At 48.8% G+C, this 25258-nt stretch overlaps 1 protein-coding gene across 6 annotated transcripts in view; it reads right to left on the minus strand.

Moving 5' to 3' along the window:
- The window catches only part of cntln (centlein, centrosomal protein), a 79063-nt gene that overhangs the window by 5837 nt on the left and 47968 nt on the right, over positions 1 to 25258 (minus strand). For 5 of the 6 annotated variants that reach the window (XM_048253099.1, XM_048253107.1, XM_048253123.1 and 2 more), the window contains exons 17-26: positions 23441 to 23519; positions 21423 to 21528; positions 20300 to 20523; positions 14011 to 14208; positions 12902 to 12999; positions 9405 to 9531; positions 8982 to 9119; positions 8527 to 8712; positions 5686 to 5880; positions 4836 to 4901 (exon numbers count right to left, since the gene is read on the minus strand). In XM_048253099.1, the coding sequence (XP_048109056.1) occupies positions 4836 to 4901; positions 5686 to 5880; positions 8527 to 8712; positions 8982 to 9119; positions 9405 to 9531; positions 12902 to 12999; positions 14011 to 14208; positions 20300 to 20523; positions 21423 to 21528; positions 23441 to 23519 (1417 nt within the window). The remainder of the gene's footprint in view (positions 1 to 4835; positions 4902 to 5685; positions 5881 to 8526; positions 8713 to 8981; positions 9120 to 9404; positions 9532 to 12901; positions 13000 to 14010; positions 14209 to 20299; positions 20524 to 21422; positions 21529 to 23440; positions 23520 to 25258) is intronic. The other variant, XM_048253115.1, reaches the window with a different exon arrangement.

Genomic DNA, 25258 nt, shown 5'->3' on the forward strand with positions numbered 1-25258 from the left:
GAGGGTATGGTTATGAAGCGTATCACTTACTGAAGTTCTCTCAAATAGCACACACACACACACACACACACACACACACACACACTCTATTCAGAGGGAGAGGAGGAGCGGAAACCAAAACGATGGAAAATTTTTGCAAAAAATCATCTCCTTTGGATTAAGACCCAGAATGGAGCCATTCAGTCTTCAATAGCAAAACCGTTCTCCCCCTTGAGCCCAGTAGCACAGATATATTGCAAAGCAATACACTCCTCTCAGTAAACTGAGGGAATAGGTAGTTGTAAACACACACACACACAAGAAGTGCCTTAGTTGTTGAGGTATAAAATGGGTGTGTGAGAAATGATCCGGAGGGAGGCAGCGGCGGCATCGGCGTCGGCGCGGTTCATTAAAGCCAGGCGGCGGCAGGCCGACCATCTCCCAGTGTTCATAAAGACCTCTCCATTACAATTTACCTCCCATCAATAATTAGCAGTCCACAAATAAACCCTGGCAATTAAATCAATGGAGCCAGGGGTGTGCGGGCAGGCGGGCGTGCGGCCTCCCCGAGTCAGAGCGCGTGGCCCATGCAGGCACTAGAGCAGCGCTGGGGCTCGTTCAGCGCCTGATGGGGGACCGGGGGGGATGGCGCAGCACAACACCATTATTGGACGGCCAGGCGGCCTCTGCTGCTAGCACTGTCCCAGACAGTGACCCTCCAGCGGGAGCCCTTGTGTTTGCTTCATTAAAAGGCAACACTGTACAGACAAAAGGGCAAGGGAGGAGAGAAAGAGAGAAAGACAGATAGATAGACAGAAAGAAAGAAAGAAGGATAGAAAGGAAAAAGAAATATGGAACAACAAAGAAACAGACATAGACACACAAAACATAAAATAGTTATTACCGGTAATACTAATGTTGTCATTGTAGGCCCCTAATGATACCATTCTAATCGAAGGTCTACAGTATGTTGCTCAGTCACTAGATGACACATTTTGAACACGTCTTATTCTTGGCTTTTTGTTGCATGTGTTTGTACCAGCAATGTCCACTAGGTGGCAATATCATGAATTGCTGAGGAACAGGGCAAAGCCCCACAGTGACAGTAATGTCTTGACTTCACCTAAAACATAACTGCTCACAAAGATCCGCCATTTCTCTGATACACTGCCACTCTGGTCCCTGTTCATTTCACTGTGCCACCAGTCTAAGCTCTTTCCGTAGGCCTACAAATGTGCCGATGTTAAATCAATTCATTAATGAAGTTGAAAAATCTGCTGACATTCTTCACCAAAAAGGGGACAGAGTGAAAGGCTCTATCTCTTTCATCATCGGCTCTTTGTAAAGCAATGACAGCAGAATCCCGGCTCAATCGACTGTGTCTGGAACTGACCTGTGGGCTTTTCTATTATAATTAAAGGCCTTTGATTCATCACTAGGTCTTTCAAAGTTAAGACATACGGCGAAGACATAACGTTTTGCAATGAAACAATTTCGCCGTGAAATCGGAGGTGTACTGAACGACTTAGAAAAATTGACAGTGACAAAGAGTCACAGTATTCCTTCCAAAGCAATTCTGTTCGTACAATTGGACAAAAATGATTAGTGATCTAAGGATTCTGAAAAACCCACTTCAGTGGATGAGAGCGTAAAACAGTGTGATGCTGATGGACTGCAACTGTTGGAGACCAGTCAATGCCAGCAAAAAAAAAATAAATATTTTGCAACATTCTGTTTTACAATGTTTTGGAGGATCCACTTTCTTTTCTTTTTGAAAGTTCAATAAATGCAGAACGTTTCCAAATATCATAAGACTCCACAGTGGCAAGTGGCAACTGGCACAAGTGGCAAATGAATAAAAGTCCATCAGGATCAAAATGCAAATAAACGACCACATAACCACAGAGCAAAGCTGTCCAAGGGACTCTGTGGTCAATTGGAGTTCAATACAAAATCTATCCAGAGTAATGTAAGCTACAAACGGCAGGCCACACTACAGAATAAGGAAAACCTCCCGAGAGCTCTCTGTGCTGGAACAGGGACAGTGGCAGAGACCCTGCAGCTGCAGCCGAGGGGACTGTGGAGGAGTTGAGGAGCAGACAGACTGCCAGTCCAGCCACAAGCCAAGCCAGCCCACCTGACACTGTTACACACACACACACACACACACACACACACACACACACACAGACACCACTTCAACTCCCTGCAACTACATAAAACACCAGCCAGCCAACGTGCACGCACACACACACACACACACACACACACACACACACACACACACACACACACACACTCTCTGGCTCTGTTCTCATAGGATATGACACACATGCCATCCATCACAGAGAGAAAGAGACACACTCTAATGCCCCACACACACACACACACACACACACACACACACACACACACACACACACACACAGACAGACGCCGGCCGCTGGAGTGGCGCTGTCGTGTCCTGACACGCGTGGGCTTGTTATGTTGACGTGTGGAGATGTGTGACAGGCGGTGAGCGCTGGGCTGTGCCGGGGCAGTGAGTGATGGCTGGGCTATTGACAGCAGCGCCACTGCAGTAATAAAGTGAAGTCCCACAGGCAGCTCCATTAGGGGCTGACAGGGACAGGAGCCAGCCAGAGCAGTGACAGACCCAAGGAGGCCATCACACACACACACACACAGACACACAGACACACACACACACACACACACACACACACACACACACACACACACACACACACACACGAGACAGCTCAAAAGAAATTCTGTATCTCTCTTCTCTTACAAACAGACATGTATGTCTATAACTGTTTTCAGACATGTCCTCCGCACTATATAATGCGGATCTTTGTGAAATGGATGTCTGACCCTTCAGGTGATACAGATATGATGCTAACATGCGGACAATATGTGTGTACGACACCGCCGCACATGAACAGAATCTCCGCATCTTCGCTTCGTTCAGACATGAGCTTATTTACATAATGTCCGTCGGAAATACTAGGAGGGGAGTAGTGTAAGAGCCGGCTAAGTTCGGAGTACCAAATGTCTGGTTATGTTGTTCAGATATATGGCTTATCCGCTTGACATCTGCAGAACATGTGGACTAAAGGCCTATTCACACCAAGAACGATAACGATAACCATAACGATAAAAGCGTTCACACTGAACAACGATAAACAAAGTCTCTCCTTGTGTTAATGAATGTGACATTAAAATTCTATGGGTTCTGATTGGCTATTAGCTTTTTATCATTCTGAAAATCGCTCTGAAAGTGATCCCCAACGATATCGTTCTTCATGTCGTTATCGTTATAGTTTATGTGTGAACGTCGTCATTCATATTAATGAGAACAATATCTATTTATAGTTATCGTTATCGTTCTTGGTGTGAATAGGCCTTTACACCTATGTCTGAAAGCAGCTTATATTTCTCTTCTCCCTCCACACACACACACACACACACACACACACACACACACACACACACACACACTTTCTCTCCATCATTCACTCTGTTTTTAATAGTGAATGACGCTCAGTTGTTGCATGTCCAGGTAGTGTGGCAGCCCTATTAATAGCCAGTTTGTCCTGAGGAGCCAGACGGCGGCAGGAAGTGCAGGCTGCAGTGACAGCTCTAAGTGGCGCCCTGATCCTGAGCGCCCCAGCCTGTGCCAGCGCACCCACACTGCACTCATTACACACGCTTGCATCAGTGACAACACAAAATCAAAGCCATTACACTTGATTCTGTTTATTACCGGGGAAAGATCAAAATAATACCGAATCACACACACACACGCGCACACACACACACACACACACACACACACACACACACACACACACACACACACACACACACACACACACACAACACACTGCAGTAACCCTTTCTCCATCACTCCTTCCCTCAAAAGTCACACCTGCCAACAAACTCCCCTTGATCACACACAAAGGGACAAGAGCACATGTCCCAGGGGAGCGAGTGTTTATTAACACCAAGATGGGGGTGGGGGGCTGGTGGGGGGGTCTCAGCCGGGGGACATGAAAGGGAAGAAAAAGTAGTTCCTGGGTCACCACAGTGGACTGGCCCCTGGGGACAGGGATCGGGGGGGAGGAGAGGAGCGGAGTGGGTCTCAGCCTTGTCATCCAGAGAGCAGTGTGGGCGCGGGGGCCCAGGAAACGTCGATAGCAGCCAGGCGGCCGAGGCTCTCTGGTGGACCCTCACTCATTCTCCCGGCATCGACAGGAGCGCCAGATCAATACTCAGCTCCCCACTAACAAGCTGCCTCGGGGTGTTGGCCAGGGAGAGAGGGAAGAGGAGCGAGGAAGAGAGAGAGAGAGAGGGAAGAGGAGTGAGAGAGAGGGAAGAGGAGTGAAAGAGAGCGAGACAGGAAGAGAGAGAGGAGTGAGAGAAGGAGAGAGTGAAGATGACGGGAGGAAGGGAAGGAGGGAGAATGAGAGAGAGAGAGAGAGAGAGAGAGAGAGAGAGAGAGAGAGGGGCAGAATGCCTGATGGCAGGCCAGTGACTCCCGAGCTGCTGCTAGGGGGAAAGACGATGAAGAGGAAGAGAGAGGAAGGAGCGCTAACACAGCGGGGGGCTAGGGGTCAGAGGTCGCAATGAGAAGACTACTAGTGACAAACACACAAACACATACACACACACGCACACACACACACAATGTATGACAATAGCATAGAGAGAGATCAAAAACTGCAGTGAAAACATGGCAATGCCTTAAGTAGATAGCACAACAGAGCAGTTACTATTATCAGTGTGAATGTGTGCACATATGCTTGTGGCACACACACGCATGCACACACACATGCACACGCACACACACACACCTGGTGCTGGAGGAGTTTATGCATGCTCTGCAGCCAGTCCTGCTCCCCACTGCCATCCTCCGCCTCCTGTGATACACAAACAGAAGAGACAAACACAAGGTTGAAATATAATCTCTCTGCTTTGTTACACACACAGACACACACACACACACACACACACACACACACACACACACACACACACACACACATCTCTTTCTACACTAAACACAGTCTGTGTTCCACATGTCTGTGTCTCCAAATTACACTTCATAATATTTCAAATCATGACAGCACTAGGCAGATTTTGTGGCGAGCATCTTTCAGCTGAACAATTAAGCCTCCAGCCTGACGGACAGTGGGCAGAGAATTCAACTCTGAGCTGAGAGAGAGAGAGAGAGAGAGAGAGAGAGAGAGAGGAGAAGGAGACACAGAGAGAAGGAGAGTGAAATTGGTGTCAAGCGAGTGTGAGTGAGTGAGTGTGCGGCACACGGCATTTCCTCCCCGGACGGATGAGAGGAAGTCCCCGGGGAGGTGGGCTGATTGTTTCCTCACGTCCAGGGCCTAATTGACACGCGCTGAAGGCCAGTGATGTACGACAGAGGATGAATGTGGCAGGCAGAGGAAAAACAGCATGTGTGTGTGTGAGAGTGAGTGAGTGTGTGTGTGTGTGTGTGTGGGTGTGAGCACGAGGGACTTGCGATCTACTGAGGCGTTTTATATAATTTGCTCAATTCAAAGTTCAGACCCCATATTCCGAACACAAGTCTTGAAAACACAAGTGCTGGAACATGCTATTGATGGCACCATGGTACAGTGTATTCCCACACGCCAGACTCACACAGGCATGTGTTTGAACGTGTTGCATCACCTCATCTGTGTCCAGCATGTCCACCAGGTCCCTCTCGCTCATGTTGAGGATGGAGGCTGCGATGGACTGTGCCCGCACCATGGAGCTTTTGGACAGCCGGCCGTCTCCCTGGATGGAGGCCTTCCTCTGCCTCTTCCTCTTTCTTACCTCCCCCTTCACCGCCTGGGCCTCACGCTCCACCTCACGGGCCAGCGCCTGGGAGACACAGAGAGAGAGAGAAAGGAGAGAGAGAGAGAGAGAAATGGAAGATGAAAGATTGAAATAAGAAGAACTACCCTGAGACAAATCAGCGTGCATGCACAGGCAGCACGTAAATTATTGAGCGCGCTCCGCACTCCCGCATGTTTTCTGGATGTAGACCTCCCTTGTACGCAGTTCCACCTTACCTCCGCCATGGTGCTTGACACTAAACAGTCAAGCTATGTGCTAAAAGTTTGAAGGCTCTCTGCTGATTTGATGAAAAAATTATGCATAGCACAGAAAAGATGAGGTGGGGAGACAAGAGAGAAGGAGAAACTGAACAGGTGAGTGGTGGGAGAGTTGCAAAAGCACTTTCATTTATTTATTTTGGCCTTTGTACGGTGCACACCCATCACAACAGCGCAGCGCAACGCAGGCACTAAATAATTGAGCCACGAGGAGCGTTCAAAATGGCTGCCGTGCGGGCGGTGGGGGGGTTCCAGTCTCGAGCTGGTGGGGCGGGAGCCGCGGCTAAATACAGAGAGACAATTAAATGTTAAAGCTGCCACTGTACATGAGAAAGTCAATAAAGCAAACTCCCCTTTGCTTCATTTTGAGCTTATTGATCGAGGCAATAATCTTCTGCATCATTCCCCCTAAGCCCAGTGAAAATCTGACCTTGGAATGGACAAGTCAGTGGAGAAATCACACACACAAAACACGCGCTCGCACCGCTTATGCTTTGGCGAACATAAAGCGGGGCTAATCACGAGCGGCTGCCCATGGTGCATTGCTGCGTGGCCCACGCCGCCTGCCCAGACATCTCCATTGCTGTTATTTAGTGGCTGCATGCAGGCCCATCACACACATTTAGCAGCAATATCCCTGCTCAGAGGGGACTGAGATATTAAAACAGGGCCTGCAGCACATGGAACGCACCGCGGCCTCGGCTAACAGCGTGAGGGGGTATAAAACACTAATGAACCTCGGCCAGCGACACAACAGTGCTTCTGATGGAGAGATTTAGGGAGCAGAGTACAGAGGCTGTCAGCGATACACCTGCCTCTCTCTCACATGAGAGCAACACTAACATAACAGCTTAGCAGATAAATGTGATGTGAAACATCCATACCATTAGAAATGTCTACAGTATGATCCATACCCATTACCCAGGACCACAGGATACCACATAGACCAGGAAGTGCTCTGATCACAATGCTTCATGGGCACCTGATTCAGTTTATGAAGGGTATTCATTAAATACATCTGCTAACATTGTTGAATGCATCACATGCTTTACAAACAAGAATTATGAAAGGCAAAAATCCAAAGCAGATTGCTACAATATCTCCCTCTTTTTCTTTCTGAAGATGAATCAAATCCAAACTAGATTCTGCATATAAGTCAAAGCCTGACCAAAGGGGCAGGCAGCATTCATCAAGCACCTTCCAGGGATCCTATTACTTTATTTACAACCTGATAGATATTCTCTGTCACTAGTCAAGGGTTAGATTCAATAGACGTAAACCCACAGTGCAGCGTAATCCGGAAAGAGATGAAGTGAATTTATTACTCATTTCCCCTTCTCCCCATCAGACTGCTGAGAGAGCCAGTTAGCGGCTGGCGGCCAGGAAGAGGGAACGCCGCGCCACTCCAGAGAAGAGCTCTTACCTGCAATCACCCGAGCCAGAGGGCCAATTTAGCCAGGGCCTCCGACAGCAGGGGGATTAGAGCGGAGAGGAGATGGAGATCGGGAGAGCCAGAGACACGCGGCCACAGCCTTTTAAACCAACACTGCCCGCCTACCTGCCTGCCTGCCTGCCTGCCTGCCTGCCTGTCTGCGTGGCACTGAACTGACAAGAGTACCGTACCCGAATGGAGTTTAGGGGGTAAGCCATTTGCAACTATACACAGCTATAAAACTATGCTTAAAGAGCCAAAAGAACCTGCAGACACAAGCTCATTTTCTTTCAAAGTGAGAAGAGGAAATAATCCGCCAAGACCCTTGGAATAAATTTAACAGCTAAAAAACTATAACAACAATGAATGAAATGAAATGCAATATCTTGTGAATAGCAAATTGGTTGTGTATTGTAGGTAGTTGCCCAGTGCTGGAATGGCTGAATGTGTATGTGTGTGTGTGTGTTAGAGTAAGTGTGAGTTTGTGTGTGTGTTTGCATTTGCATGTGTTGGGGTGGTGGGGGTTGAGGGCACAGCCAGTCTCATCACCAGCACTAATCAATACATGACAAAAGCAGAGCTCCCTGGGACCAGCAGGCCACCAATCAGGTAGCCCGGAGCGCCTCGCAGGGATCACAAGCCACCAATCAGAGAGCCCGGAGCGCCTCGCAGGGATCACAGGCGTTGGGGGAGAACGCGCGCTCAGATCCGGCCCAACATGCGGGGTTATGGGAATGCAGCTACAGCCTCAGTTCTGGGAGACGATGGCGAAACGAGCAGAACAGCCTCAGTTCTGGGACACACAACATGCCCACTTAACGAGCAGTATTAAGAGGTTTTCAGCAAATGAGCCCTAATATTAAATATGATAAAATCATAAATGGATGCAAAACCAAGCGTCAATTTAATTACAAAACACTGTCTCTCACAGTGACCAGGTGACCATTAGCCACGCGGACTGTGCCGGCTCTGTGCTGCTACCTGGATGAAGGTGTGCAGCTGCTGCAGCTGGGCGCTGGCCAGACTGAGCTTCCTGTTGGCGCCCTCCAGGGCCTGCGTGCTCTGCTGGGTCAGACCGTGCATCTGCCTGGACGCCGCGTCCTGCAGCTCCGCCATGGCCTTCTCACTCTCTGCAACACGCGCCAGCAGAGACTGCAACTTCTTATCCTGCACACGCAAAACCACACACACGCACATACACACACACGCACATACATACGCACGCACACACACACACAAACACCCACGCACGCACACACACACACGGGCATGGACAAAACACACAACAAAAGAATGGTAACAGCATAAAAACAAGAGAAATCAAGAGGATACTTGATCTCAGTAGACCAGTAGACTTCATGGACTGCACACACAGCCTAGTGTAATAAGTGATTGGTGTGCTGTGCGGAATATTAGTTGTCTGTGGGTCCTCTGACCTTCTTTTGCAGGTCCTCCTGGAGCTTGAGGCTGGACGCCTCATGCTGGCCCTTCTCTGTAGTGGCCACACTCAGCCTGCGCTTCAGGGAGTCCACAAAGGCCTTCCTGTTGGACGCCTCCTCTGATAACGTCTTCACCTGGCCAGAGAGAGCACAAATGTGAGTATTCTTTTTACAAAGAGCAGGAATAATGAGATGGAGAAAATCACTGTAGGTCCTGTGCAGGAATGTATAGTACAGAGTAGTGATTGTAAGTAGTAAGGTACATATCAATCAGATGATAGAACAACAAAAACAAAACTCTTCATGCCTACTGATTTTCTTTTAGCCAATTTTAGGTCCAATATTGTGTGTGTGTGTGTGTGTGTGTGTGTGTGTGTGTGTGTGTGTGTGTGTGTGTGTGTGTGTGTGTGTGTGACAGACCTTTCTCTCCAGCTCCTCCAGCTGGCCCTTGAGGCTCCTCTCGGTCTCCTGGAAGAACTTCAGGCGGGTCTTCAGGTCCTCCACCAGCTGCTTCTTCATGCCCACAGCCCTCTCGGAGTGACCCAGCCTGGACATCACGGGCACACAGAACAACGCACACCTTTACACCTGCAGCGCTTTCTGATTCTTTTTTTCCCATAATGTACTCTTCAGCTGCGTTTTATTCATGAAAGGTGCAACATAAATAAGTGAAGTGATGATTAAATGATGATCATATTGATACCCCACCGTGTACTCTTGAATGCTGTTTTATGACTTGCTCCTTAGCTACCTGATGCGAGTGTTAATAAGAATGACATTAGAGTAAAGACAGCAGACTCCAGATCAGTTAGTGGATGAGGATTCTCCAAACTACAACTCCTCTGCAAGGTTTCAAGGCTACAGGCAGGTGGAATTCCAATGAACAACTTGCACCCAGAACACCAGGAGGAGTGCGCAACAGCACACTCACTGATGCAATGTGTAACATCAGTCCCCATTATTACTCATTTATAACCATGTAACAAGCTCATCACCCAGGACAAGGAGAAACCTCCAGCACAAGCCGGCCTGTTCAATACGGAGTCATGTTTACAACCTCGCAACACTGTTGCACGAATGATCAAGTATAGCATTCTTAGCACCAATCTAGGACTGCCAGCTTGGCTAGTAAACACGTGGATGCACTAATACTTGGCCTGCAATTAATCCATGAATCAATTAAGTATCCACTATAAAATGAATTCATCGGTCAAACGGTTCCTGTAATTCCTTTCACCATTTTATCGATCAAACAACTTATTGAAAAAATAACTGATTAACTGACTACACAAATAATCATTATTTGCAGCCCTAACTAATACACAACTAGACAATATAATAAATATATAGTCATACATAACAAATACAATACAATCTACTTCATACGTAGTTAGTCTATATGAGTTCCTGCTGAAGTGTGTTGATGTGCGCGTGTGCTGCTGCAGTGCTGTCCACTGGCGCTGAGTGGCTCCTGGACTGAGTGCTCTCTCTAAGTAAATGTCCTGGTGTCCCCTGGCAGTGCCGCGCAGCCCCAGCACAACACACTGGAGTCGGCCATGGAAACGGGAGCAAGCACTTCTTATTGGAGTGACATTAAATGAAATGAGTGAGTCCAGCCTGGGGACGGAGGCCGCTGTTACCCAGAGGACTGGACCATTAATGAGAGACAGCCCATATTGACCCTTCCCAGGGAGGCAGGGCCTGTCCGTCTGCCTGCACTATTGACACATCGCTAGAGCAATACTCTCCTCTCAATCTCACTCCACTTGGCCTCCCCCTTCCCACCACCACCACCTGATAAGCCTCCAACATACTAATGGCAATTAACTAGCTAACGTCAAATTTGGGATTTTTGTCCTGAACACTGCCGGTGCTCAGAAACGTGCACACCGTCTAATACACAAACACACACAAACACAAACACACACAAACAAACAAATAAATAAAAAAGAATGGATGAAGACGAATACAGGATGCAGTGCTGCAGTGCTGAGACAGGGAGGGCGCGAGAAAGAGAGGGAGAGAGAAACCAAGGGAAGGAGGGAGAGAGGGAGAAAGGGAGAGAGAGAAAAAAAGAGAGAGGAAGAGTGCCATCTGTATTTATGAGGGCTGGGGGTGGGGGAGATCTCGACCCGAGCATTCAAATTGCTCAAACAATTGTGTTTTGAAAGAGCGTGCTAGTCGCAGCCTTTTGTCTGAGTGCAGGGGCTGGATTAGGCACGAGCAGCATGTGTGGAGCATAATACTGTTGTAAGTGCCTGCGCAGAAAGAGAGAGAGAGAGAGAGAGAGAGAGAGAGAGAGAGAGAGAGAGAGAGAGAGAGAGAGAGAGAGAGAGAGAGAGAGAGAAAACACAAAAACAAAAGAGATTTAAACATGTATGGACCTGATAGGCAACAGGCTGCAGATGAAAGCCTGGGCGTCATGAATAAGGCAGGGCTCTGGGAGCCGGATATTGACTGAGGACACGGTAGTGTTCTTTGAAATTCAGGTTTTTTTTTTCCTTCCCCCTCTCCCTTCTCTCCCTCTTTTTTTGTATCTGAAGGCAGTGCGGGGCATGGCCCCTCAGCGCACGCCAATGCATTTTTTACAGTAGTCTAGACATGCCTTTCATTCGAACGAGTGGCAGCCGCTGTTGGCAGCCGTGGCGGGTTTGTGGCACGGGCTCGGGTGGCAGCCGCAGATTCACACGGCCGTTTGGGCCACTTGAAGGGGGACATGGGGCGGCAGAGCGGAGCCATCTGCCCCTCTGTGATCTGCACCGCTGCTTTGGTCAGAGAGCAAAGACACACACACACACACGCACACAGACACGCACACACGCACACAGACACACACACACACACACACACACACACACACACACACACACACACACACACACACATGCACACACGCACATCCCCCGCTGCAGAGAGTGAACTGCATGCTGCTGAGGGTGAGAGGAAGTCAGAGAGGAAGAGAAAGAAAAAGAAGTGATTGGGAAGGAGGGCAAGAGAGGAGGAGGGAGAGAGAGAGGGAGAGGAGGAGGGAGAGAGAGAGGAGAGAGGGAGGGAGGAGAGGGAGAGAGGAGGAGGGAGGGGAGGGAGGGAGAGGGAGAGGAGGGAGGGAGAGAGAGAGGGAGAGGAGAGGAGGAGGGAGGGAGAGAGGGAGAGGAGAGGAGGGAGAGAGAGAGAGGGAGAGGTGTATAACAAGCTGACAAGAAAACAAGACAGGAGAAGCAATGCGCTCAAGGCCACTTCTTTCAAAAGAAAAGAAGAAACCGAGAACATGGTGGCATCACATACTGTAGTACGTGACTGGCAGTGCAGAGCCATTAGATGAGTGAGTTTGTGTGTGAGTTTGTGTGTGTGTGTGTGTGTGTTGATCTCTCCTCTCTTTGCAGCAAAGATCCAATCAATAACTTCCTCTAAGACCTATACCTCATCACTCTAATCTCAGCTTGTGCACACACAAGTGCGCGCACACACACACACACAGCTCAGGCACCTGTATAAGGGTATCATCACACAAAGCCCCCTCGGGCAATGATGACACCATTAGAGGCACACTGTATAAAGGTTTATAGAAGTGTGCGTGTGTGTGTGAGAGAGAGCATGGAGCAGAATGATTGCAACCAGCCAAAAACTACCACATGGTGGAATCAGACACTGCAGATGATGCTGAGGAAGTCGCAGAAGGAGAAAGTGTCTAACTCTCTCTCTGTGTGTGTGTGTGTGTGTGTGTGTGTGTGTGATGGAGGGGGGGGGGGGTTCAAATGAAGAAAAGAACAAACGAGTGCAATACAAGAACACAGAAGCCAGATGAGATGGATTAAGATGGTGGGAAGCCATAGAGAACATATGAAAGACAACAGAAAAGCAGATCGGAAAAGGAGTGAGAATGAAAGAGGTAGAATAAAAAAGGAGTGTGCCCTCACTTCTCCTGCAGCTCTCGGAGGCGTTGGTCCTTCTCGCCGAGCTCGGCTTTCAAGCTCTTGCTGGCGGCCGTGTGTTTGGTGACCTCGTTACTGGCGTTCTTAAGGACAGAGGGGAATATGCTGATTAAAGCCCATTCACACAATAAAGACAAAGCACACACTCTAATGTCCAGCACAAAGGGTCTCCACGCAGGCCCGAGAGTTCAAGCGCATTAATGACTTCACAACAGCGCAGCTCCACAAGGCTACATAAGTACATCTGACTCATGCACTCCAACTGGTTAGCCTACTTAGTGCAGTACAACAAGGAAGGACTTTGCATGAGCTACAAAAAGTAAAAGCGTCTCTCAAGCGACTTCACAGTCTCTGGAATTCTCTCTCTCTCCCTACACACTGACACGCACACATAAACACACGCTGGCATACACAGAGATTCGCTGACACACACAGACAGACACACACTGATGTGCGAGGAGCATCCCCTGATGGCTGTAAATGACAGGCGGGGGGGTGGCAGGGTGCTTGTGATCATCCCGATGATGGAAATTTGTGTGTGCACCTTGCCTTTGGTTGAAAGGAGCTCTTCTCTCCTGAGTAAGCTAGAGGGCTTCTGACAGCCCATCACACACACACACACACACACACACACACACACACACACACACACACAGCTGCGGAGGTGACTCTCTCCTTCCTAAACGACACATGCAATAAGGCACTAGGGCTGTGAACAAAGCTTCATCACCATATGCCTCTGATTTAGAGTAAACTGGTGACGCTCCCTGCTACAAGCTGCTCTTTTAATCCTTGATGCCAGTCATGCTTATCATGTCACTGTCAGATAAAGAACTAAATTCTGTCGAAAATGTACTGGTAAAAATATAAATAAATAATAAAATAGGATCAAATGAAATCTTCAATGATATGAATTGAATGAAATGAATTCAAAGTTTGACAGCTTTTATAAAAAGCTAAAAATATTAATTTCTGTAGTGAAGAACTGGTAATAATCAATGCATATATTTAAAAACAACATTTCTGACTTAAGCAGGAGTACATGTTGTTGAACGCTCTGCAGTTAACAGGGGCTAGGGGAGGCCTGTGCTCACCCTAAGTTTGGTCTGGAGCTGTCTGACCTCCACCTCCAGCTGCTTGAGGGCAGGGCCACTGGGGTCGGGGGCCGGAGCCGGCTGGACTGGAGGGGCCGGTGGTGGTGGGAGCTGGACCTGCACACGCCTCCACTGCTCCAGCTCCATCTCCAGAACCTTCTTTTGTTGCTCCACGCCAGTTAGTTCAGTGCTTAGCTTCTGCTCACACACACACACACACACACACACACACACACACACACACACACACAAACAAACAAACGGTAAATATTCTGTACCTGTATATACATTTTGTTTAGCATAAATTGTACTCCATTTCTACCATATTCAACTATTTTTTGCAGGCAGCCACATCTGGCATTTCCTAAATCTCATGTACACCTCTTTGTACATGCTGATACTGTAAGTAAGGACTGAAAAAATAAAACAGACTGCAGTATGACAGGTACAGAAAGAGGGAAAAAGACTAGCGGTTCGTCCCTTCATCCCCTGAATCAGAGTAAGATGGCGCCAGGGGCTCTTCATTGGGAGAGTTTAACAGGAGCATCCTCCCCACTCACACTAATAGGCAGCCACATCAGGACCATTCCCCGCCACTCGCTCCTCTCCTCTCCTGCCAGCGCTGTGATTGGCAGCTGTAATAGAGCCATCTCCAGCCCGTCCCAGTGCACTCTGGGAGTTTATCAGTGTCGAGCAGGCGAGGAGCCGTAAGCGGAGGTAATCAGTTAATTACGGAGCGATGGCTCCACTGAATGACACAATGGGCTTTGATCCGATTTGGATAAAAGGCTTTCCAACCGCACGGAGCACTGTGTGCACAATAAATCTCTCATTCCTGCGTCCTCCCTCCCTGCTGCAGCCGTGCCTAATAAACTCAATACAGTACTTCTGCCCGCGTCATCGCCACAACACTGATCTCATAACATATCAAACATCATGCTTATTCTGGAGGACAAACGAGGGGGGAATGTGACACCGCGTGCCTGTGAACACACCCATACACACACACACATGGTTTGTTAGGGAAAACCACAAGGTCTCCGAGGCCCTTGGATGCGCCACCCTCACACAGGAGTTATTGATGGCTGGCCTGCTGCTGACACCTTTGAATAGAATCCTTTTTGTTTTAGGTTTCTTCTGCTCTGGGACGGCAGGGCGATATTAAGAGTGGCATTGATGGCGGTTCCAGTAAACTCCGGGTTTGATTTCAGGGGGCCATTTGGTGCTGCGCTGATAGACGACACGGCTGCACACGCCATTAGGGGCTTGACAGCCCCGGCCCCTCTAAAGATAGGAGCTCTCCCAGTGCCACTGAGGAGCTGCTGGAAATAGCAGCCAGCACAAATACGGCACGGTAATTATAAACAAAAACCCACAGCCCGAAGAACGAGCAAGAGAGCAGAACTCATACCCCACACACACACACACACACACACAGTTCATCCCAGGAATGCTCAACTCCATTAACACAGTCTCTCACCTCAGCTGTGCCTCCTTTATTAACCTTTACTACACACCCGACAGGTCAGTTACACTCCAGTAACGTTCACTTTAATAACATTCCCACCAGCAATGTTCCCTTCGATAATGTCCACGCCGGCAACGTTCCCTTCAAAGTTATCCACACCGGCACCGTTTACGTTAGTAGCATCCGCCTCAACCCTGGCTTATGTCTGCTCGACTCAGCGTTCCGGCCGTGGCCTGTCAGGAGAGCCTGATGCCTGCCACACGGCTGCCTCATAGGTGGGGGAGCGCTCTGCCACTGGGATTACCAGTGTTGGGGAGTGGCGGGGGTGGATGTGTGCTGCCAGGCGTTTGATCCAGCCCCTCTCTCCTGTCAGCCAGCCGTGTTCCGACCCCTCTAATCCGGTGGTAATCCCGAGCCCTCCTAAAAGGGAAACACGGAGGCGCGGCAGATTCACACCTGCAGATTACAGGGCTGCCTGTCGGGAGAGCTGCTGCTAAGCCCCCTCAGGTGCCCAAAGAGAGGGGTAGCACCCTGGTAATCCCGCTCAAATCATGCCTTTCCTCTGCCGACACCTTCCCCTCATCCATTAATATGCACAGTCCACCGTCTCTCTGGGGTGGAGGAACTACCTTGATGCATGTTTCACTTGTCACCAGGGCAACGTCAACTGAGTTTCCTGCCTAAGCCTCCTTTGTCCCCCCTGATCCCTGCATAGAAATGTTAACCAGAAGAAAGAGGAAAAAAATTACACAAGTGTGAGTGGCACAAAGTCCTCCAATTATGGCTAATTTCCTCCAATCTCCAATTATGGCCCTAGTTAAATTAAAGGTGTACAAAAGGGGCCTGTCTTGGTGGGTTTAAATAGGCGGCCGGAGAACAAGAGGCAGGCGACCATTTGAGGGTCAGTGTGAAAGACTACCTGCAATTACAGCCCTGAAGCAAACGGACATTTTAATAAAGCTGTCCCCCCCACACAGACACACAAACACACACACACACAGAGCAGTGAGTGTATATCTACATGAGTATGTGTGTGGGAGAGAGAGCGAATGCACACACAATTTGTTGAAATCAATGTGCATGTCATGGGAGGGCCTATGAGTGTGTGACAATGTGTGTGCGTGTGCTACATCCACTGGGATGGAGAGCATGATTGACTGATGAAAGTGTCGTACTTCTGTAGTGCACATGTTCCACTTAGGCAAACACGGCAGAAAAGCCTACACACACACACACACACACACACACACACACACACACACACACACACACACGGAGGCAGCCACCAGCTGCAGGTTGTCAGCAGTGGCAGCGTCGGCAGGCGTGATCAGTGGCAGCAGCTCACCTCTCCCCCAGCCTCTGAGACTGGCAGCGGTGGCGGTGGAATCCGCCTCATCTAAAAAACATCACAGCCTCAGCTCACGCTACTGTCACAATCGAGCCCCAGCGAACATGTCACATTTTGCACTGCTAATACCCCCTAATGACGCTTAAGGCTTGCTGGCAGAATGCTTTTAGGAAGACGCTGGGCTTAGACAAACACGCCCTGTGGACGCTAAGCACAAGAGGAGGGTGAGGGCGAGGCAAAGGGATGGCTATGGTGCAGCGCTGGGGGTGGAGAGGGACTGTTAGGATAGGTTAGGGTCACATGGTAGGGCAAGCACTGATTTACAGGCGGGGCTTCAGTGATGTCACTATCTGTGGCTAATTGGGCAAAAGACACCTGTCCTTGCAATCAGAGACAATGAACAGACATAGCCCAATTGGTATGAGGCCGGATGGAGGAGCAGGGCCTACAGTAGTTTCTCCCTCTGTTGTGTGGCCACATTTGCATACCCCGTGGCATTAGGACACTGTGGACTTCTGTTTTTGGATTTTTACACCACCATTTGGGAATACCAGAATAAAAACTTGAACACAATACAAACAAAGATGCTTGTGCTGGAATAAAAACTTGAACGCAATACAAACAAAGACGCATGTGCTGGACCAGCACCGAGGAGCACCGGGGCAGGGAGTGCCAGCACGCTACGGGTAGGTTGACCGCTCTCCTCCTGGCTCCTGCCAAGCTGACACACACACATGCATTCACACACGGTTAGGACCTACTTACAAGTCTGTGCACCACACGTAGGGCTAGCGTGTAGGGTAGCTGTTCGGTTCTTTCTGTAGCTGCTTTCAGACATAGTTATAAGTCCCCGCATTCTGCGGATGTCAAGCGGTTGGGCCATATATCTGAACAACATAACTGGGCATTTGGAACATGCGGAAATTCTGTTCATGTGTGTGTTCAACCACGTTCAACCTGTTCAACCACGTGGAGATCCTGTTCATGTGCGTCAGTGTCGTTCACACATATTGTCCGCATGTTAGCATCATATCTGAATCACCTGAAGGGTCTGACCTCCGTTTGACAAAGACCCACATATACTGCGGAGGACATGTCTGAAAGCAGCTTGTGTTTTGTTTTTGCATTGCGAATGCGGAAGGCTTTTAGTTAATATGCAACCCCCTAGACCTCAAGAGCTTGGGCTTCACCGCCCCGTAACAGGGACACACTAACAGCACCTGCACTGGGGACACTAGCCCAGAAACTGAAGGACAAGAGGACCAACGCACACACCAAGAGATCCAGTGATTTTCTGTGGATATTCAAGTTAACTTTTGCCAAAAACATCCCACCTGTGTAGCCAAATGACATGCAGCAGAGAGAGCCAAGGACACAGGGCCCTCTGGTTGAGTAAAAACGGCCCAGTACTGTGTCGCTCTGTGATGCCTTGGGGCCCCGTGCTGAGAGGATGCAGCCTATCAGTGTATCCCAAAGTCAAGCTTTACCCCGCTCTGTGCTTGGAACCTCGACGGGCTTACAGCAGGAGCCCCGCTCCACGTTACTGCTCTCCTTGCTTGAGGGCACGATGAAGTTGGTGGACGTGTTTGCAGGGTCAGGGAGAAAAAAAGATGAGGCGGTTTGCAATCTAAATGCTCTCCCGTGCCTCGCCGCAGAGCACTTGGCAAACATAACTTGGGCATGTTCAACCCGGCACTTTTTAAGGACATGCTGTAACCTCGCGCAGATACACGCTCTCGCGGGGGGTCTCTTCCCCTCGTGGGGGCCTGCGTGGGGCAGAACACCTCCTTGTCTGGCCCGCCTGCCTGCCTGCCTACCTACTCGCCCGACGGACTCGCGTCATATGATGCCCCGTCTTGCCGCCGCTGTCATTCCTCCACTGACGACAGCCTCGACGGAGGTGCCACCTTAGGGCCAATTAGGGAGGCAGGCAGGCTGATGCAGCGTGGAGGGCTGGAGGGGGCAGTGTGCGGGCACAGGACCTCCTGGCCTCCTGGAAATCAAGCCTCCTGCTCTGGCAGACCTGCGCCGCTCACCATTAATACTGCAGCAGGCAGAGGCCAGCAAACAAACTCACTGAGCAGCTTCCCGTCCACACACACACATACACACACACACGTCATTAATGCAGCAGGACTGTTTGTAGATAGATGGGTAGAAGCGTGCGTGCGTGCGTGCGTGCGTGCGTGCGTGCGTGCGTGCGTGCGTGCGTGCGCATGTGTGATGATTGTGTGCCTGAATGAGAATACATCCAGAAATGATTGGGTCTATGCCAGTAACAACTGTTAGTGTTTGTATAATGTTACAACTGTCAGTTACAACTGTTAGTGTTTGTATAATGTGAATAATTCTGCAGTACATGTATGTATGTACTGTATGTGTGCATGTATGTAAATGTATATGTAAGTGTGTGTGTGTGTGTGTGTGTGTGTGTGTGTACTGTGTGAGTTGGAGTGAGAGCCGCTGAGAGGGAAGCAGAGAGGGAGTGTGTATGAGTGAGCTGGGGTCCGGTGCAGGCCTCTGGAGGAGCGGCCATTCTGACCTCTTGCACGCGGCAGCCTCCTAATCAGGCCTCCAGTGGCCTCAGCATTTCAGGACCTGCCCGCTCTGTCCAGCGCTGTCTGCTGCCTGTCCAACTAACTACGCAGCCATCTCAGCAGGGAGCAGAGGACCCAGACCAGAGTCCATGTCTGTGTGTGTGTGTGTGCTTCCTGATTGTGAATCTGTGTTTATGTCAATGCTGCGACTTTGTTTAGATTTTTTGTTATGGTTTTGTCCACACAATGTGTTTGTATGTGACTTATAAAATATTTCTATAAATGTGTGCACTGTATGTGTGTGTGTGTGTGTATTGCACGTGTGTGTGTGTGTGTTTATGAGCAGTCCTGCTGATGGATGGCTGGGGACTGCATGAGTACACACTGTAAAACATGAATGAGTGTGTGTGCGGGTGGGAGCGCTGGTGCCCACACAGATGAGCAGCTCAGCAGCAGCGCAGCGCCAGGAACAGTGTGGCCACTGCGTCTCCACACGCCTGCATGTGTGAGCGGATGGCCCGTAATTGGAGCTCCCCGCAACCAGTCAGAGAGACAATGTATGAGGAAAAAATCAGAGTGCGTGTGTGTGTGCGTGTGTGTGCGTGTGTGTGTGTGTGTGAGTGTGACAAGAGAGATAGAGAGACAGACTGAAGGAGGAAAGGAAAGGGGAAGTGAGTGGGCCGTCGTGCCCTGTGACGATGACCCCTCTGCTCACGAGGGCTGGGCCTGTCATCCGCACACTTATTAAGCATGAGAAGGGCCAAGGATCAGTTGCTCTGCAAAGACCCCAGGAAAAGAAAAGAGGGAAAAAGGGAAAAGAGGAGGAGGAGGAGGAGAGCTCACTCCCCCTCTCCTCCACCTCCATGCGTCTGTGAGGGGGCAGTGCACTGGGCTGTAGTGTGGAGCGGTGTGGAGCGGTGAGATGAGTTGGAGGACCTGTGCGAGCTGCTTGCTGCTGGCCAGTTTCTGAGCGGTGGTCTGCAGCTGGCTGCGGAGCTGCTGGCAGGCGTGGCTGTGCTGGCGGGCCTGCTGCTCGGCCTCTCGCCGGTCCTGCTGCAGCGTGCGGATCTGCTGCCGGAGCGCCAGCACCCGCGGACGCGTCTCCGCGCAGGCGGCCTTCGGTCGCAGCCTCCTCTTTCTCGCACGCCCCTCGTGCCCTGCTGAAGGAAGAGACAGCATAAATGAATTCCCTTTGTATTTTAGTTGAGTAGTTGTAAAACTCAAGATGATGTGCTATTGCAAAAAGAAAATGAGGGCTTTGCAAAGTATATATAATACAGGCTTCCCCACCCATTTTCTTCATGAAATGTCCATGAACTTTCACAATACTTTCCTCAAAAGTGCAGTTTACTCTACAAGTTGGGCTTCTTTACTGAATAAATGTCCAAAAAATGCCCATGCCTTTTCTTATAGGCTAGTTTTTCTATTTCAGCGGAATAAGTGAAAACAATCATGCAGCATAAATTTGCACAATGTACCATTAACCATGTAAGAATACAATGACAACTACTTTCATTTCCACAGGTAGCCATAGTGACAAAATATCAAATCCAATTGAAAATGTTACAGTATCACAAATGATGACCCCTTTAAACCAATCACACAATGTGGCTACAACTGTACTTTTCTATAATAACATAGTAATGCACACAGAGTTCTTTAATAAAGGTCCCCCACTGGCAGGACAGTGCATGGAGTAGAGGGGGAGGAGGAGGTGCTGGCAGGACAGACAGTGCATGGAGGTAGCAGGGGCATGGAGTAGAGGAGGAGGAGGAGGTGCTGACAGGACAGTGCATGGAGTAGAGGGGGAGGAGGAGGTGCTGACAGGACAGTGCATGGAGTAGAGGGGGAGGAGGAGGTGCTGACAGGACAGTGCATGGAGTAGAGGGGGAGGAGGAGGTGCTGACAGGACAGTGCATGGAGTAGAGGGAGAGGAGGAGGTGCTGGCTTCCCAGGTGAGGTGTGTGTCGGTGGGTGGCATTACTAATCAGTGCGGCAGGAGAGGTGTGTGAGGGCTGAGTGAGCATGAGAGGCGTGGGGGGGGGGGGGGGGGATTTACCACAGCAGCGTGCAGATGGGGGCTCCGCCACGCTCTGCTCCTCTGCAGGCAGCTCTGCCAGGGACGCCCGGCCGCCAACGCCGCCAACGCCGGCGCACCTGTACACCTGGGAGGGGCGGGAACGGAAACTACATGACACGCTCAAGACGGATCAGGGGAGAAGGAGGGGAAGAAGTTTAACGTAACACAACGTGATGCCTCCTGACAGGGCGACACCCAGGCAAAACCGTTTGTAGTCACATCAAAGAGGTCCCTGGACCCCCCCCCCCCTCCCTCCCCTCGTTCCCTTTTGTATTGAGCACCCGTTAAAAGGTTTTGATCACTCTCTCACTCTCTCTCTATCCTGCGCACACTCTTCGGGTTTGATCACGGATTCATCCGGAAGCTCTTTAGTGTGACACGAGCGGCGTGGCGCTCCGCTGTCATGGTGATGAGAGGTGGCGGGGATGATGAGCTCGCTGGGGGCAGAGCTGTGAGGATCTGAGGGGCCGCTGACAGCTCCCCCGATCCCCCTTCCTGACGCCTAGCCTCGCCTCGCCTCTCCTTTCCTCTCCTCCGAGCGAGAGGCTCGTCCGTCTCCCCACCCCTCTCCCCATCTCTGGATCCGCTCCCCGCCGGGGGTGGGTTTGAGCAGGAGCGCTGGGACCGCGGGACCCCGGGAGCGAATGCTACGCTGATCTCTCGCACTCGGGCTGAGCTACATGCTAAACTGCAACCACATCTGCTTCCTTCCACAACCCAAAAACAGTTAATAACTGTTATTCTGGAAAAAAGGATTCCAGCATCTAGGACCTGTCTAACAGTCTCCAAAACACAAATCCATTGCGCTTTACAGTTGGCAGAACACTATTTTCCTTTCCCCAAAAACTAACTTACTTCTACCCGTCATTCATTTGAAGTAAACAGTGGCTACTAGGGATGTCACCATACCAGAAAATAAGTAGTCTATACCAATACAAGTGCAATGACATGATTCGTAATCCCCAAATATCAAAAATATTTTTATATGTTTATTTTACTAAAAAATGTTATGCATAGTTTCTGAATAAATGTGATTTTAGTATGAACATTTGTCCCAAGTTTCCTCCATTTTAATTTCTATCATTTCACCTGAGCCTATAATGATTGGCAGAACTGTTAGCAGCCCACTGTCTTCTTGGCTATAGCAACAGCAAAACTAAAAGTCAACATGATGGTACAAGTCACAGGAAATACACATGATGAAATCTATACAAAGGGTGCTGGTATCCCATCAAGGCTGATCTCTTAGTTAGCCTAAAATATTGGGTCAGTAGACAAGGAAATTGATCAGATTGATGACATAACAGTGTAACCAACTAACAATTAAAAAAAAATCTCAGGCTTGCTGGAAAATCAAGCTATTTATTATCAAGCAGGCAGAAACTAATATGCTATCTGAAACTAGTTGGCTGGATGGGACATAAAAACAAAATAGTGGGGTTATAGTATCAGGTAAAGTTATACAATGTCTTATTTCAATAGTGGGGTTATCAGGTAAAGTTATACAATGTCTTATTTCAATAGTGGGGTTATCAGGTAAAGTTATACAATGTCTTATTTCAATAGTGGGGTTATCAGGTAAAGTTATACAATGTCTTATTTCAATAGTGGGGTTATCAGGTAAGGTTATACAATGTTTTATTTCAATAGTGGGATTATCAGGTAAGGTTATACAATGTTTTATTTCTCAGTAACTTGCTTGTCTTGGTTGGCAAATAAATAATGCCATTCCTGGTACCTATGGTACTTTGGTACCTTCGAAAAAACAGCCAGAGTCATGTTTTAAGAATGTTAGTTTCGACCTTGTACCAAAGTATCGGTTCTCATGACATCCCTAGTGGCTATATCATACCAATGCTAAGGCTTTTAAAATGAAGACATACTCCACATAACATGCAAAAGGGACTGTGTGTCTGATTTTCATTGTGATGTTCAAATATTTGCCAAGGTGTGAGGTCTGCAGAGAAAAAATAGGATGCTGGAAGAAGCCAACCAACCCTGTGAATGGTCTTCTTACGGAGGGTTGTGTTGGGCGGCGCGTTGTCCAGACTGTCGGAGTACTCCTCTTCACTAGCACTGAGGAACAGAGGGAGATGAGCCGGTCAGTTAGCTCAAGCCCCCGCACACAGGCACAGGTCCAGGCATCAGTTGAACAGGAAGGCTCTTTGAGGAGATGCTGACATTTACACAGTGAGTTTTGAAGAGCAGGACACTGGGGTGGAGGGCTTCACCTCCACACAGAGGAGCATATGAAGACTTGCTCTGTGTTCAGATGGGAGCCACTCACTCTGACCACAGGTTTAAAGCAAAGACAAGTTAAGGCCTTTTAAAGCAAGGCAGATTTATTTGCTTGAAGTTATCAGAAAACAATGTTAACCACTGTATATAATTATCTATTGTCAAATCTCAAACAATCTTGCCCACGCCTGAATTCAGGCACAGTGCTACACATCCACATCTGCAGACAACTGGGTAGAAATTAGCTTTTGAAATAAATGTGGATGTGAATAATTAGAAAGTGAATTGAGTTCAAATTTTAAACCTAGTGACAAACGTCTGCTAAAAATGCTTTTGTTGCTGGCCTGGTCCGCGTCGGCAATGGATTCTGTTGTTGATTTTGTGTGTTTGTCTCTAAGCACTCGCGCTGTTAGGGCAAGGCAGGGCTTAAAATTCATTTTTCAAAATGGGGGGGAATTCCCCCCTTAGGTTATTCATGTAGGGGGGATTTACACAATTTAGGGGGGAGGGGGGGGATTGCAATTTCGATACTTCTTCGATACTTTTTAAAAGTGTTTGATTTTGGGGCCCCCCCCAACACCCTGACGTCATCAGTAATATATACTGTAGTGGGATCATTCAACAGTGGACATCCTAGATTCTGCTTGACTCTCTCCACACACACACACTGAAAATTATGGCTTATGTGATAGGCTATGTTTCTATTTCATATATTTGTTAATTTATATAGAGTGTATTTAGTTAATAATGTATAGCATTTTACTAGTAATTACTAGTAGCTAAACATATTTAGTAATTTGAATGCTTCATATTGACGTTTAAGCTATAACACTTAGGCATATCTTTAATGTGTTGTGTAGGTCTAATTGAGTGCACATTGGTGATGAGTAGGTGTAATTGAGTGCCTGTCACTTTAAGAAAATACGAGAGAGTAATTAGCCTCCCTTCAGCCTGACGGTTTTAGGCTAGTCGCTAGTGAATACAAGTTGTGCATAGTGCATAAGTATATGTGGATGCAATTCATTATGTTTTCTATGTTATTAGATAAAATTAATGTTCAAAAAACTAACAAGTTGAAGACAATCTTTCTGGGATCAAGTGTTGACGTGACCTGAGCTGGCAGGATAGTTACCAAGGAGCTCTTTCCAGATGTAAAAATTTGCCATCGTTGCGTAGTAGCCTATTTTGGCGAAGGCAAAGTTGTTCTCTCTCTCTCTCCGTGTGTGTGTGTGTGTGTGTCTGCGTCTGCATGAGGCCATGTTCAATTCAACTCGGTAGTTGATCCGTCCGGTCAATAGCACTGCCTTCACCCCACTTCCACGCCACGCTGTCATCAGACAGGAGGTAAAAGTGTATGCGGGAATTTCTCGCATTATGATGGCTAGAGTTGCGGGACTTGAACAAATTATGCGCAATACCCGCAATCCCGCAGTGAAATTTAAGCCCTGCAAGGGGTGTGACGCATCACAGTGCTCCCTGAATCTGGCGTGCGTTCAATAAGAGACAGTAGATGTAGATACACTACTGATCAGTGGTTAGAGTTCAGTAGAATAAACCAGCAGAAAAGATGCATTTGC

Source organism: Alosa alosa, chromosome 1 (assembly GCF_017589495.1).
Source record: "Alosa alosa isolate M-15738 ecotype Scorff River chromosome 1, AALO_Geno_1.1, whole genome shotgun sequence".
Lineage (NCBI taxonomy): Eukaryota > Metazoa > Chordata > Actinopteri > Clupeiformes > Clupeidae > Alosa > Alosa alosa.